Source organism: Chelonia mydas, chromosome 1, assembly GCF_015237465.2.
Source record: "Chelonia mydas isolate rCheMyd1 chromosome 1, rCheMyd1.pri.v2, whole genome shotgun sequence".
Classification (NCBI taxonomy): Eukaryota; Metazoa; Chordata; order Testudines; family Cheloniidae; genus Chelonia; species Chelonia mydas.
In genome coordinates, this window is record NC_057849.1 from 8,991,542 (window position 1) to 9,006,580 (window position 15,039).

The window sequence follows — 15,039 nt, forward strand, 5'->3', positions numbered from 1 at the left end:
TCGGCTCCTGAGTGCAATCGTGGAGCTGCTCTCCTGTGCGGGAGTCCCACCCCTGTCTCTGATCCGTGGTGCTGTCTCTGCAGCGTCTTCTCTCCCGCCCCCCCACTCTCCTTTGGGGTCACATTGCTGGGGATGGAGAGGAGGGCAGGGCAGTACCATTGGCACCTCTCTCCCCCACCCTGTTGACTTTGACTGGTGCCTGCTTTCTGGCTGTCCCGCTGACGCCTCTTCTCCTGCCCGTCCTCCAGGCGAGTGCGTGATCGCCCTGAAGTCCATGATCGGCAGCACTGCCCAGCAATTCCTCACCTACCTGTCCCACCGCGGGGAGGAGACGGGCAACATCCGGGGCTCCATGAAGGTCCGGGTCCCGGCCGAGCGGATGGGCACCCGGGAGAGGCTCTACGGTGAGTGGGGGGGGACCTTTCCGCCTTTCAGGGGCTGCCTGCCAGGCACCCAGGGGTTACACCCTGTGGGAACGCAGCCCGACTGCCGCAGCTGATTGCATGTTCCGATGGAGCCATTAGCCAGCAGGCAGGGAGGGGATTTGCCTAGAAGAAGCTGGGATGTTGTTCTCCAATTAAGCAGAGACGCAGGCCGGAGCCGGGCTGCTGCTATTGCATGGCTCAGGGTTTGAAGCCAGGCCAGGCCAGCAGCCAGGGGGAAGGTGGTGCCATCTAGTGAGTGGCTGGGGGTGGCTCCATCTCTCCACCGCTGGGGGTGCCCGAGAGACAAGGGCTCTGAGGGCTGAGTTTCCCACCCAGCCCCAGAGCTGGGGAGCCAGCGAGATGGTGCCAGGTGGGTAGAAGGAGCCCTCCAAGGGGCGGGGGCGGGATCCTAGTGGCCTGGGACTGCATCGAGCCAGCCAGGGAGCAGCCCTGGGCGAGGCGCTGAGTGAGCTAAGCCGGTGGGGTGCTTGGCCGCTGAGCGGGTGCGTGTCTCCCGCCCGCAGAGTGGATCAGCATCGACAAGGACGAAACCGGAGCTGCCAAGGGGAAGCTGCCGCCAGTCTCCCGGGCCAGCCAGGAGCACGCCAAGTAAGGATGGGCTGGGGGCGGACACGCTCTGGCAATGACGCTCTGGGAAGAAGCAGGGCCCGGGGGGGAAGGCAGGGGGCGCTCTCCGCCCAGGGGGGAGGGATGCCCTGGGGGCATGTCTGTCCGGTCAGCCCTGTCACTCATGGGGATGGTCAGTGACCCTCTGCACTGGCCTGGTCTCTCCCTGGCAGGAGGATCCTGGCCTGGCGTCAGGGGAGATCAGCGAGCAGTGCAGGGTCCACCCTGCCAGGGTGACGGGTGGCTTTTGGGGCAAGGCCCTGGCTGAAGAAGCTTCCCAGGAGCAGACAGGGTTGTCAGGGGCTGGAAGGTTTGGGGTGAAGGGGCATCAGGGGAATGACACAGGTGCTTCGGCCTCGCTTTCCTGGTGTCCCCGGGCCGGGGAGAGGGGGATGATCATGGGAGCCCTGCGGAGAACCGGTGAGCTTCCAGCTGGGAGGGTATGGACGGGCCCTGCCTCCATCGGCAAATAGTCTCTCCCTCTCTGCTAGATCCGCTGGACGGAAGCCCCTGCCGGGGGAGACGGCAGCCTGCCCCCTCGGGAAGCTGTTTGACGAGCCGGAGAAACCCAGCGCCCTGACTGCCGGGCGTCTGCCAGCCCCACTCCGTGGCACCTCCAGGGAGGAGACCTCTCAGGCCAGGTCAGTGAGGGGCAAGCTGGGCCCCCAGCCCCCTTGGTACCACCGTGAGCTATATAGAACAACGGAGCCTCTCACCGGAGAGCTGGCAGGACGTTCCCGCTAGGGAGAACGGCCGGGGACCCCCAGTGTTGGGGGCCTACGTGCCTTGGTGGTGACGTCTCAAGCAGCTGCCGGGGACCTTCCCGTTGGGGAGAGATGCCTGGGGTAGAGGAGTCCTCCAGAGCCAGGGGTACAGCTGAGAGGGGCCCTGAGCACTGTACGTGCCCCATAGCACGAGACAGTCCCTGCCCCAAAGAGCCTGCGGTCTGTATAGACAAGGCAGACGATCCCCTGCAATGCCCGCCCGCAGGCCAGCCTCTCCTCCTCCCTGCCCCTTGGCATGTGCCCCCAGGTGACTGACCCATTCTGTGCCCTCAGGTCCAAGCAGGACTCGGCCTCAGAGCCCGACGGCGGCCCCATGAAGAACAGCTTCAATAACCCGGCCTACTACGTGCTGGAGGGGGTCCCGCACCAGCTGCTGGCCGCGGACCCCCCCACTGCCTCCAAGGGGCCGGCCCCCAAGAACAAAGTGCAGATCACGGTGCCCGTGCAGCCGGAGTGGCGCCGACAGCCGCTCCCGGGCCGGGGCGAGGAGAGCTCCTCGGACGAGGACACGGGCACCCTCAACCTGCCGCCCCCCGACTTCCCGCCTCCGCCGCTGCCCAAGGCCGTGGAGTTCGAGGTGGCCGAAAACCCTCTCTACGCCAGCGCCAAGGACCTGGGTGGGGCAGCTGGCCGGGAGGAGCCCAGCACTGCCAAGCCATGGGCTGCTGTGGCCTTCAGCGATCCCTTGGAGTCCAAGCTGGCCCCACCCAAGCTACACCCCAGGCCTCCCCCCTCCCCTGGACCTGGCTTCCTGATGGAGCCCCCCAATGCCCCCCAGGCCCAGGGAGGCCTCCTGGACGATCGCTCCTGCTCGGTGCTGCAGATGGCCAAGACCCTGAGCGAAGTGGATTATCCGGGCAGCAAAGGGGGCAGCGGCCTGGGGCGGGAGCAGCAGGGCCGGCCGGCCCCACATCTGCTCAGCAAAGGGCGGCTGGACCTGCCCCCCAGGTGCATGCACCCCGACTACAGCCGGCCTATCACCTTCCCACCCCGTTCCATCAGGGAGAGCATCGAGGAGGACCTGGCTGAAGAGGTACCTGCAGGAGCTTGTCAGAGGCCCTGTGAGATCAGGGGTCCCAGCGCCCTCCCTCTGGGGTCCCTCAGCAATGTCCCTCTGCCCCGTGCACACGGGGGCAGGCTCAGCCAAGCCGCTCTGGCTAAGAAGCCCCAGGTTGAAATGGCTGAAGGCTGAGGGTTCTCAGCCGCCCTGGAATCGATGTCCCCTGCCCCCGGCAGAGCCCCAGCCTCCTACCTGGTCCTGCCACCTGGAGTCAGGGGAATGGAGTTCTCCTCCCAGCTCTGCCACTGACTCACTGTACGGCCACGGGCAGCTTACTGGCCTGCTCTGTGCCTCAGTTTTCCCATCTGGACAATGGGCCTGCGGATACTGCCCAACCCCCCAGGGGCATGAATTCATGAGTCCAAAGTGACTGGGGTCCTAGGATGGGAGGTGCTGGAGCCAGGCCCTGGGTTAGTCGGATTTCCCCGTGCACGGAGCAGGCACCAAAGCCGTTGCACGAGCCCCCTTGCTCGGCGTGTGCACGCAGGAGGGTCCCGGGGAGGGGCGGGGGGGCAGCTGGAGCCCCGGGGTGCCTGATGTACTGTGCCAATCTGCTCTGCGCAGGCGCTGGGCCAGGGAGGGAGGAGCAGCTCCAGCCTGAGCGAGTGCAGCGTGGGCGAATGGCTCCTGGCCCTCGGGCTGGAGAGGTACGAGGAGGGGCTGATCCACAATGGCTGGGACGACCTGGAGTTCCTCAGGTGAGGGGACCTGGCCGGATCAGGCTCCGGCACGCGTGACCACCCTGCTCAGGGGGGCCCTGGCTTGGCAGGAGCGGTGAGCCCGGGCTGGGGGCAGGGGCGTGAATCCAACGGGGCCTAGAGAGGCTGGCGAGATGGGTCCATCCTAGGAGGTGGGGATGGAGATAGCTGGGGCCCTACCAAACTCAGGGTCCATGTTGGTTAATTTCACAGCCAGGGAGTTTTAAAAAGTCAAATTTCACGTTTTCAGAGGTTTTCATCTGAAATTTCAGGGTATTGTAACTGTGGGAGTCCTGACCCAAAAGGAGGTCGTGGGTGGGGGGTCACAAAGCTGTTGTAGGGGGGTCATGGGATTGCCCTCTCATTCTGCGCAGCCCCAGAGCTTCCTGCAGCTGGGGGAGGTACCCGGAGGTTGGTCTGATCTCCCACCGAGAGCGGCCATGTCCCGGCCCGGGACTAGCAGCTGGAGCCCAGTTCACGGGAAGCCCTGCCCCTCTCCCTCTCCTCCAACAGCTCGATTTTATGGGGGAGATCTGATTTCGCGGTCCGTGACGTTTTTTACACGGCTGTGAATTTGGTTGGGCCCTCAAGATAATCCGTGGGAGTGGGGAATTTAAGGAGCAGGAAGGGGCAAGACACCGAGGTGGGGAGCCATCGGTGTCTGTGATGGGACAGCCAGCGGTGACCCGGGTGCTGCCTCGCTGATAAGATCGCCCCGTCCTGCCACGGAGAGCGACGCCAGTGCTTGGGGGTAGGGGGGATTGAACAAGCTACCTCTGCCTGGTTGGTGGGGGCAGAGGCAGTAAGGAGCAGTGTGGTGAATGGGGAGAGGAGCGGGGCGGGGTGGGGAGCGTACAAGGAGGAGAACGGATGAGCAGAGATGTCTCCCGGTTGCCCAGGATCTTAGCAAATGCCAGCTGCTGGGGGCCCGGCCCGTTCCACGGACCTGGCATGCCAACATCCTTTCCGAGGCCAGCACAGTGTCCTGGTTCTCCGGGGCCCTCGCTCTCCATCCCAGCATGCTGGCGGGTTGGGGAGCACGGGGTGGAAGTTGGGCCTTTGTGCCGCTAGGGGGCGCCGCTGCCCTGGAGAACCGGGGCCCTTCTCCCAGAGCGGGATCAGCTGAGAGGGGCACTAGTCTGTATGGCCCGCGACAGGGGCTCTGTCCTCTCGAGCAGGTGTGTAGCGCAAGGCGCCTCTTGTCCAGACACCCGGTTACCTGCCACGTGGCACAGCGTGGGTGCATGGCTCCGGTCCCAGGCAGGGGTCCCTGTTGGCAAACACTGCTTTCTCCGGGCACCTGAGAAGCGTGTACCGAGGCGGATCTCACCCATGCCTGAGTCTCCTTGGTGACATGAGAAGTCAGAGAAGTGTTTCCTCGTGGTTAGAGCTGGGGACCGTGCGCCAGGACGCCTGGGTTCCATTTGGGGCTCTGCCACTGACTCGTGTGGGTAAATAATATCCCCTGCCTGTGGCTGGGGGCGGGGGGGTGCTGCGAGGATTAACTGGTGTCTGTGCTTCTCCAATCAGAGGGGGGCTATTTCGTCACCTGCTCTCCAGGGACGCAGGGTGGGGGCTGGCTGCTGAGCTCCTGTCCTCTCCCCCCTTCCAGTGACATCACGGACGAGGACCTGGAGGAGGCCGGGGTGCTGGATCCCAACCACAAGCGCCTCCTGCTGGAGAACCTGCAGAAGCTCAGGAAGTAGCGGGAATCTGCGCCTCCCACACCGCCATGCCCTGGGCGTGCCGCTCTGCGCTGGTTCCTGTTCACGTCCCCCGGCCCACTCCTGCCTCCTCCCACGTAGGGATCTCGGGGGCTTTCACTATGCCTGCGCCCCCCTTCCCCCTGGCGGGGAGGGAGGGGACTCGAGGCAGCCACGGGCTGCATCCCCATGGGGGGCCGGGGCAGCGCTCCAGCCTCCCTCCCGCAGCAGCTCCCTGGGACACTGGCTTGATGCTGCGTCTGCAGGGGGGGCACCCCAGAGATGGGGCTGTGGACATGGAGTGCGGAGGAGCTGCCTCATGGCGACCCAGATCCTACCTGTCCTCGCCTCCCATGGCTTCCTGGAGGAAGCGGGGCTGAGCCAACCCAGAGCAAGGGGGCAATGGGTGGGAGGAAGGCGGAGAGCCACACGTGGGCTGAGCGGGGGCCATCCCATAGCTGGGGGATGGAAGTGGGCTAGGCCTCACGGCAGAAGCCCTGGGAGCAGGGCGCTCTGCTGCCTAAGTTATTGCGTATTTATTGAACTAAGGGAAGAAGGTTTGTCTTGTTTCATTGCCAGGCAGCCTGGGCTTGCTCTGGTTTATGCCTCTCCTCCTCCTTTGCACGGACGTTCCCCTTCAGCCGAGCCAGGCCCTTTCCTGCACCCCTGCATCCCATGGTGGGGGCAATGCAGTGGGCAACGCCGGGCAGGGCCTCTCCCCCTTCCCCGGGCACAGGTGCCGCTGGGTTACAGCGCTCAGGTCACCAGGGAGCGGAGACGAGCAACCAGGCTGAGCAAGGGGCTGGAGCGATCTACTAGTGGGGGAGAGGGTGCGAGCCTGCAACCGCCCGGAGGGTGGGGAATTGGTGATGGGCGCTGACTAGGGTCAGTGGCTGGAATTAACCTGGGAAGCCAAGGAGGAATTCCCTGCCAGTGCGCTGCATCTAGATGTTGCTTCTTTCCCCATTGGGCTCCTGATAAAACAGCCACCCCACCCCCCCCTTCCTGGTTGGCCGGGGAGGTCTGTCTGCGTCTGGAACGGTCTCTCCACCAAGTGCCCCTGCCCCAGCGAAGCATTGGAGTGATGGGGGGTCCCAAGGGGCAGCTGGGGAGTAAAGACCATCTCAGCCCTTCTCATTGACTGTGGGAGCCCATGGCGGGGGCAGTGGTCCCTCCACCCACTCCTGAGTCCTCCGTCCTCCTCTCCGGCTGTGACGTAGTTGCCTTTAGTATCCCGCTAAAACACGCCCAGGGTAGACAGGGCCTACGGGCCGCACCCAGGGTCACAGGAGAAGTCTGGCGGAGCAGGAATTGAACCCAGGTCGCCCCAGGCTAGTGCGGCACCCGCGGGCCAATCTTCCCTGGCATCCTTCCTGCCAGCTCAGCTCTGCCCAGCAGACGTCCAGCCAGGCTCCATGCACTGCCTTCTGCTGCCTTATCTTCTAGCTGCTCCTCCCTGGGCATGGGGACCCAAGGATCCTGCCTTCATCTGTGCCCACTGGTCATGAGAGCAGGGGGCAGTGTTTGTACCCGGCGCCTTATTCCCCCCTTGGGTCGGAGACGTCTAGGGGGGCAGGGCCTTAGCGCTGCAGTGAGCTAGGGGTTCTTTCCCAGGGAAGCGTGGGAGAACCCGCCTGTCCTTTCTGGGCCCACAGGGGGAACTGTCGGAGGACTGCCCGTGCTGGAGGGTGGCGCGCGCCTGCGTCCACCCTACGGAGGGGTCAGCTGAGTCGTGCTGTAGCTTGTAGCCCTGGCGGGCCAGCCCATGTGCCAGCCAAGGGGCTTGGTGTGGGGGTGGGACTCAAGTGAGGGGCAGCACCCGAGTTACAACAGGAGGTCCCTCTGCAGCGAAGACAAGCCCCGAGTTCGCGTTCTCGCTGCCTGCCTGCACCGCGTTCGTGGTGGGACATGGGGGCAGAGGGCTACAGCCTTGTCCCACGTGCTGCTGTCTGCAGAGCAAGTCCTTCCACTGCCCTCGAGTCTTTACCCACCAGTCTGAGCTGCCAGCAGAGAGCAGGAGAAAGCGGCAGCTGAGACTGGCTACACCAGAGTTGCACCCGTTTAACTGAAAGTGTGATTTCAAACCGGTTTAGTTGAACCAGAGCGAAACCCAGTGTCCGCGCCCTTAATCCAAATTAAACTTGGTTTATATCCACGTAGGTTAGCTTTGACTCCTTCGTGAATTAAGCGAAATGAATAGAAACGGGACTGCCATCGGCTTAAGAGCACATGCACTGGGTTTTGCTCCAGTTTAATGGAATTGGTTTGAAATCACAACCTGGGTGCAGCGCTGGCCTGTGTCTGCAGCGTCCTCGCCTGCTGCTGAGCGAATCCAAAGCGAGTCAGTGACCCCAGCCGCCTCCCTTCAAGCCAGGCAGGACCAAAGTTCTAACACCAGGGACTGGGGCTCCGGACACCTCGGTTCTTTTCCCCCTTCAGAGGCCAAGGTGCCCAAGGCCCTATCTGGCAGCTCCTCTGTGGGCTAGGGGGAGAGGGAAACTGAGGCTATTTCACGAATGCCTCGAGATTGTAACTGCAAAGGACGCCGTAGCTCTCCCGGCACCATAAGCGGCTCCTTTGCCAAACCCAACTCTGCCAGTTTCCTTCGGGGGAGTGGAGCTCCGGCACCCGGCCAGCGCCAGAGCGTTTATAGGCCCCCGTTAACCAGAGAGCCAGGGTGGGTCTTTCCACTGCCATGGGTAGAAATTGTTCCCTTGTTAGCTTAGCTCACCCCCACCACCGCCCACACAGGCTGCTGGGGCGTAACCACATTTCTCAGCAGCCTCCTCCCAGCTATGCTTCGCCTGCTGCTTTATAACTAACCTGGGCTCTTGGGCTGCCCCTTGTGGCCGTGAAGAGGGTGGTCTGCAAGGCCCTGGGGTGGATGGAGGTGAGGCAGACCCTACCCTGATCCCTTTGCTACCGAGGACCCGAAGAGGAGCATCGTTCTCCCCTCCTTCCCCGGCCACTGGAGCCCGCCGCGCGGCCGGGCACGTCAGCCTGGTTGCTGGACACGCAGCGCATCAGCGGCTGCTTGGCTAACTTGTTCCAAGCAGGAATGCAGTCAGTGGGGCACTCGCCCCTGCTCTTTGTCAGGCCTGGGCGACTCTATTGACACCCCCAGCGTGGGCCACGTGAGGCAAGAACCCATGCCCCTCCAGCCCCACCCTCGCTCACTGGAACTAACCCCGTCTCCGTTAGCTCGTAGCAATGGCAGGCTGCTAATCTCGGGACCAGCCACCCAGCAGGGACCCAAAGGCATTGAGCAAGCATGTGACATTAACACCTGTCTCTAACCCCCCTGGAGCCAGCTGCTCATGGGGTCGATCCCGCAGTCTAAGGCCCGCTGCCCAGGGGACCGATACAAACCCCCCCTCTTTGTGGCGAGTTTGAATCCCGCTTGAGGCAGCAGTGGCAGCCAGGAGCTGTTGCTAGATGAGATTAATCCGTGGCCTCCCTCCTTGACTTTCTCTAGGCCCCTTTCCCTGTTAGCCATCAGGAATATTCCAGGGGATGTGCTAAGTGGAACAGGGAGAGATCAAGCCTCAAGGATGGGCGAAAGGCCAGAGCACATCCAGGGCTAGTGTGACTGGGTTCACAGTTCAGTTTTAAGCACAGTTCTCATTTAAAAAGACACCAGCTGCCAAGGGGAGCAGCCCTGGCTGTGCCAGCCCCTTAGGCTGGTGCTGAGGGCAGGTCCCTGCTCACCGATTTCCCTTTCTGACCAAAGGGATCGTCACTGTGATTTGGTCCAGTGTAGACCCCCCTTTCAGTGTCAGTGAAACATGGCTTGCTTCTGTCCCTGTGTTAGCACATCTGTCTCTGGGCTAGGATGGACTGGAACCTTGTTCGGAGGCTGTTCTGAGTGACTGGTTTGTGGACATGGGGCTAGGAGTCGGGAGCCCTGGTTTCTGTTCCCAGCTCTGATGCTGACTTGCTTCCTTGGCGCTTTGGCCCACTCATTTCACTGCTTTGTGCCTCAGTTTCCCCATCTGTAAAATGGAGGCAGTGATGCTCATCCGCTTTTCCGGAGCCGTACACAGGCGAGCACGCATGCCCCAGGAGACTGGGCAGCGTATCCAACCCTTGGAGGACTCTGCTAGATCACTGGGGCCTTTGCCCATCCCAAGGAGAATCTCCGATGCTGATGAAGTGGCTCTCACACAGAAATGAAGGACGTGTTTGGTTTCCAGTGCGGTTTAGCTATCAGGTGCGGGGAGGAGCCGGTGCCCGCGCAGCCTGGCACGCTCTCTGCACCCCACCTTGTCTCTTTGTTAGTTTGCGAGGCATTTGGTGTGACTTTAATCCTACTAAACTACCGTCGTGTTGTGTTTTTTGTTGTGGTTGAAATCACGAGCTTTTTTTTTTTTTTAAATGTTTAATTTAATTGTTATTTGAAACTCTCTTCTCATGCTTAGTATTATTTCTCGGGGGAGGCGGGAGACGAGAATTTTACATGTTAGGATCTGAAGACTTTGCGAGATGTTCACTTTTTATGTCCAGGAGCCTCACGTTCTGAAGCAATAAAAGGGCTTGTTTGCTTAGAAACAGCTACCTGCGTTTTCTCCCTCCCTTGTTCTCAGGCTGGGTCTCTGCTGGGATGGGAGACCCATGTCAGACCCACCCAGCTGCAGCAGAAGTCACGCTGGTGAGTCAGTAGGTGGCGCTCTTCCCTTTGACGCTGTACTGACCCAATTCCCTTCCATGGCGCTATGTAGGAGGGGAGTGCCAGCATGCAGGTGGTGGGCAAAACCAAAGGCCTCGCTACTTCTGCTCTTTAAAGCTCCCACAACACGATAGTTCTCACGTCCTGCTCAAATTCCATCTCGGTAACATCGATCCCGCCTCCCTTAGCTCCCCCTGCAGCCTCAAGCGGATACCCTATTCGCCTTCGTTTCCTGCCCTAAACCGGCAAGCCGTGTCGCTGGGCGCTGTTAAACAGCTGCCGTGTTCCCCCCCCCCAGGAGACGGCTGCATTGCAGTTTGGGATCTATCAGTGCCAAGGTAGTGACTCGGCAAGTCGGCTTTTTATAAGCCCAGTTTTGAACCCTGCCCTCTCTAACTTCCTCAAAAGGAGATGTTAACACCTGCTGCAACTACGTCCACCAGCTGGTCAGGGAATAGGGGCCGTTGGGTCAGGTTGGGCTTGGAGCTTTTAATGCCCCGTGTCCTGGGATCCAGGGATGCTCTAGAATGGCTGTATTCCAACCACATGGTTTTAAATTCACACCTCTGCACACAGACAGGGACAAGGGGGGATAGATAGGAAAAGGGGTGACAGGCAAGGCCTTGTCCACACTCACCATTTGCTCCGGTTTCAGCCATCGTGGCCAGGCCTGATGTAGACAGGTTGAGCCAGGATTTGCATTAGTTCTTCTTACTTGGTTTCACGCAGAGGCCATCTGTACCAGGTCAAAGCAAATAGTTTCTTAGAGCAGTGGTTTTCAAACTGCGGGTCGCGACCCAGTACAGAATGTAAGGCACTGGGTCGCAGCGGCTCTGGCCAGCACCGCCGACCGAGACATTAAAAGTCCCATCGGCCGTGCTGCCTGGCTAAGGCAGGCTAGTCCCTATTTGTTCCAACACCGCGCTGCGCTCCGGAAGCGGCCAGCAGAGGGTCTGGCTCCTAGGCGAGGAGGCCACGGGGCTCCACGCATTGCCCCCACCCTGAGCACCAGCTCTGCACTCCCATTGGCCAGTTCCCAGCCAATCGGAGCTGGTGAGGCAGTGCCCGCAAGCAAGAGCCGTGCAGAGCCGCTTGTGCACCTCCACCTAGGAGCTGGACCTGCCTTAGCACCTCTGCTGCGCTGCTGACTGGAAGCTGCCTGAGGTAAGCCCATGCCCCAACCCCCTACCCCAGCCCTGAGCCCCCCCCAAACCTGGAGCCCCTTCCTGCACCCCAAACCCCTCATCCCCGGCCTGACCCCACAGCCTGCACCCCCAGCCCAGAGCCCTGACCCCATCCTGGACGCCAACCCCCAGCCTGAGCCCCCTCCCACACCCCAACCCCATACCCCAGCCCTGAGCCCCCCCCAAACCTGGAGCCCCTTCCTGCACCCCAAACCCCTCATCCCCAGCCCGACCCCACAGCCTGCACCCCCAGCCCAGAGCCCTGACCCCATCCTGGACACCAACCCCCAGCCTGAGCCCCCTCCCACACCCCAACCCCCTACCCCAGCCCTGAGCCCCCCCCCAAACCTGGAGCCCCTTCCTGCACCCCAAACCCCTCATCCCCGGCCCAACCCCACAGCCTGCACCCCCAGCCCAGAGCCCTGACCCCATCCTGGACGCCAACCCCCAGCCTGAGCCCCCTCAAACCTGGAGCCCCCTCCAACACCCCAACCCCCTACCCCAGCCCAGAGCTCCCCCCCACCTTGAACCCCTCATTCCTGGCCCCACCTCGCAGCCCTCACCCCCACACTCCAACCCTCTGCCCCAGCCCTGAGCCCCTCCCACACCCCTCATCTCCAGCTCCATTAGGTCATGGGCATCAAGAATTTTCTTCATCTGGGTCGCCAGAAAAAAAGTTTGAAACCCACTGTCTTAGGTACGTCTACACGGTGATTAAACACCCGTGGCTGGCCCATGTCAGCTGACCCGAGCCAGCCGTGGGTGTGTAATTGCCACGTAGACGTACCCTGAGTGAAGGTTGACCTGGGACGTTTGCATTGGTGGAGTTGCACCCCTGGCTGGCCCACCCGTGGTCAGAAATCCCCAGTGTAGACAAGGCCTAGGAAGGGGAAAGCTGCTCGAGGCTGGGGAATCTCTCCCAGGAGAGATGGAAGCCCCATGCTTTGGGGCATCAAAGACTAGATTTGACAAGGTGCTGGTAACTGCGCAGTCAGAAGCCACCGGGCGCTGGGGCTGGGGGCTAGCTGACCGAATGGATCTTTCCCATCTCTGCTGGCTGATGTAAAGCCCGACTCTGCAGCCCTTAGTCACAAGAGATCCTTCTGCAAGGAGTCCCACTGATCACACCTGGATTGACCTTTACCTCCACCTAATCCCAGGCAAAAGCGATCTGTTAATGGAGGGTTTATCGAGCATTTGGGACCCTAGAGCACAGAAGGTGCTGTGGAAACATCAGACTTTCTTCTCCTCGATCTCCTCCCTGGTCAGCTCTGCCTGGGTTATTTACTCACTGTACGCGGAGCCAGCGGTAGCCAGGAGGCCCAGTCGCCATTAAATGCCCTAATCTCGCACTCATGTACGCAGGGCTGACTTGAAGAGCCCCTTTGGAGTCAGAGCAATTTCCCCCGAGACCAGGGTATTGTCAGGGCCTTGGCCTGAGTCGCCTTCCTGTGGAGTGCGGAGAGGAGGTCCCTGGGGCACCCCCATCTATTTCTTGCCAGACGGTGGGCCATGTAAACAGGGGAACTTCAGCCCTTCCTAGCTTCAGTTTGGAGGTGCTGAAGGATCCCAGCGCGGAGGGTTCCACATCCCTTAGAGATCTGGCATCTACGGGCCGGGGAGCACCCCCCCAGAGAGGGGCCTTCGCTTGCTTCTTAGAATAGGTCAAGATGGCCTTGACTTGGCCTGAGTTGAGCAGGGCCCACGTCTCAGAACATGATGGCTGGAAAGCACCCAACCCAAGCCAGTGAAGAAAGTCCTAGGGGGTCACTGGAGCACAGAGATCTATGGGGGGTGCTGGGTAGGGATAGGCCAGTGGGAGGGTCAGCCCAAGGTTCACGTTACCCAGGGACGGTTGGGCATGAACATGTGATAGGCCCCAGTGCTGGAGTCTCCCCAGGCTGCTCCCCAATAGCCAAGGGCTCCACAGCCTACTGGAGACAAGGACATCCCGACCCCCAACCCCCGCACCCCGAGGAGCTGGAAACAGCCTCATTCATCCCCAGGCCAAGCACCTCAGGCTCACCCGGCCAGGCCGCTCAGGGACAAGCCCCAACAGGAGGAGCCGCGCTTAGCCGCTCTCCAGAGCAGTCAGGGCACAGACGGACCCAGCTTTGCGACGGCTCTGCCCGCCCTAGGCTCTGCTGCTCTTCCTTTAACCCGGATGGGGCTGCTCTGCCGAAAGGAGCCACTCAAGCAAACGCTTCTAGGGGCTGGCATCGTGCAAGTGAGGGGTTTCCACCCAGCCCATGGGGTAGGCCACTGCCTCAGTTTCCCCCTTACTGCCTGGGCAGTTGAACCCTCTGACTAAACCAAACCAACCTCCACCCCTTCCAATTGGAGGGGAGTCCACATCTCCCCTCTCAAGGGGGTCAAGCCAACACTCTGGGGGCAGGTCTCCCACCACCCTCTGTCAGCAGCTCCTGCCCTGGGCCCCGAAGAAAGAGAAGCAAGTGCCTGGCCCAGTTCGCCAAGTCACACCTCCCCCTCAGGCCCCTGGCCCCATTTGTTCCCAGGGTTCATCCTCTCCAGTATCCCCTCCACTAGTTCCAGATTAGAAACAAACTTGGGTCCAGGCTTTTCATCTCCATCCTCCCATTCCTCATGCAGCTCCTCCACCAACCAGGAGGGAAACAGGAGACTGAGAACAGCTCCCAACAAGCCATGTCTCCTCCCCTGTCCATCTCTGACCAGGGCAAAAGGAGCTCTTTTATATATGATCCCTTTTCCCAGCATGCATTGCTGTCTAATACAACTCCCATCAGTCCTGGGAACTACCAGCCCCAGAATGCCTTGGTTCTGGGCTGAGCTGGGAACAGGGCCTTAAACAGCCACCCTGTGCTACAGAGCTAAGGGCATTTTCTCAGGAGGTGAGTAGAGGTGTCCCACCTTCCTGGCAAAATTCCAATGTGTAAAATTCCATGTGGCCTCCCTAAAATTCTCCCGTCAGTTCAGTATTCTTCACCACTTCCTGTCCGAAACCACTGTGTTGCGGTGCTGCGTGGCTGGTAAATAGCTGCCCCGTTCCTCCCCAGAGGTGGCTGCATTTCATAGGGTCCACTGTGGTCATCTAACCTGACCTCCTGTATAAAACAGGCCGGAGAACTTCCCCCAAATAATCCCTAGAGCAGATCGTTTAACAAGGAGGTCAGACTAGATGATCATAATGGTCCCTTCTGACCTTAGTATCTATGAATCTAAAACAGCCAGTGTTGTGGGGTACCAAGTCCAACAGCCGTCTAAGTATATTATGGCAACACTATTCCCTTTATCAACCAAACTTGGATCAAAAAGACATATCCAGTTAGTCTGAGGGGCTCTATTTACCATAACCCCCCGCTGATTGGCATTAATGACATTACCCTCCTTTCATTCTTTGTTAATGGAGTCCTGTTTCAGCCGCTCCATTATCTATTTCAGTGGTGAGTGAAGTGATCAGCGCTAAAAAGCTGCAAAAAAACCCTCGATCTTTCAAGCCCACCTCTGCCCATTTTTGGGGTGCGCTCTTGCTGTCTGCGCCCCAGATTGGGAACTGATTTCTCCCCTCGAGAGGAAGAACCCTTCTTTATCATGGCTGCGTGAAGGCTGAGTATGGACAGAGACCGCCCACACCCAGCACTCAGCACAATGCGCTCCAGGCATTTAGGGACCATCCCATTCCTGGAAGTCAGGTCAAGGCACTTATCCCCATTGTACTATTAGGGAAACTGAGGCACAGACTGGGGCCAGGACTTGCCCAGCTCCACAGAGGGAGACCACGTCAGAGCGGGGATTGGAACTCAGGACAGCCTGCTTCACATGCCTAGGCCTGGACTAGCCCTGTGCCAGAGCCAGGACTTGATGCTAGATATAGTCTGAATCCCCAAATAAAACAATGGCTTAACCTTCTTC

General features: G+C 60.5%; 1 protein-coding gene across 1 annotated transcript in view; it reads left to right on the plus strand.

Annotated features, from left to right (window-relative positions):
• Positions 1–9,848, plus strand: part of INPPL1 (inositol polyphosphate phosphatase like 1) — a 76,209-nt gene extending 66,361 nt beyond the window's left edge. The window contains exons 23-28 of the mRNA XM_037913816.2: positions 249–404; positions 950–1,034; positions 1,544–1,693; positions 2,111–2,870; positions 3,462–3,595; positions 5,208–9,848. Of these exons, the coding sequence (XP_037769744.1) occupies positions 249–404; positions 950–1,034; positions 1,544–1,693; positions 2,111–2,870; positions 3,462–3,595; positions 5,208–5,301 (1,379 nt within the window). The 3' untranslated portion in view covers positions 5,302–9,848. The remainder of the gene's footprint in view (positions 1–248; positions 405–949; positions 1,035–1,543; positions 1,694–2,110; positions 2,871–3,461; positions 3,596–5,207) is intronic.
• Positions 9,849–15,039: the final 5,191 nt, after the last annotated feature.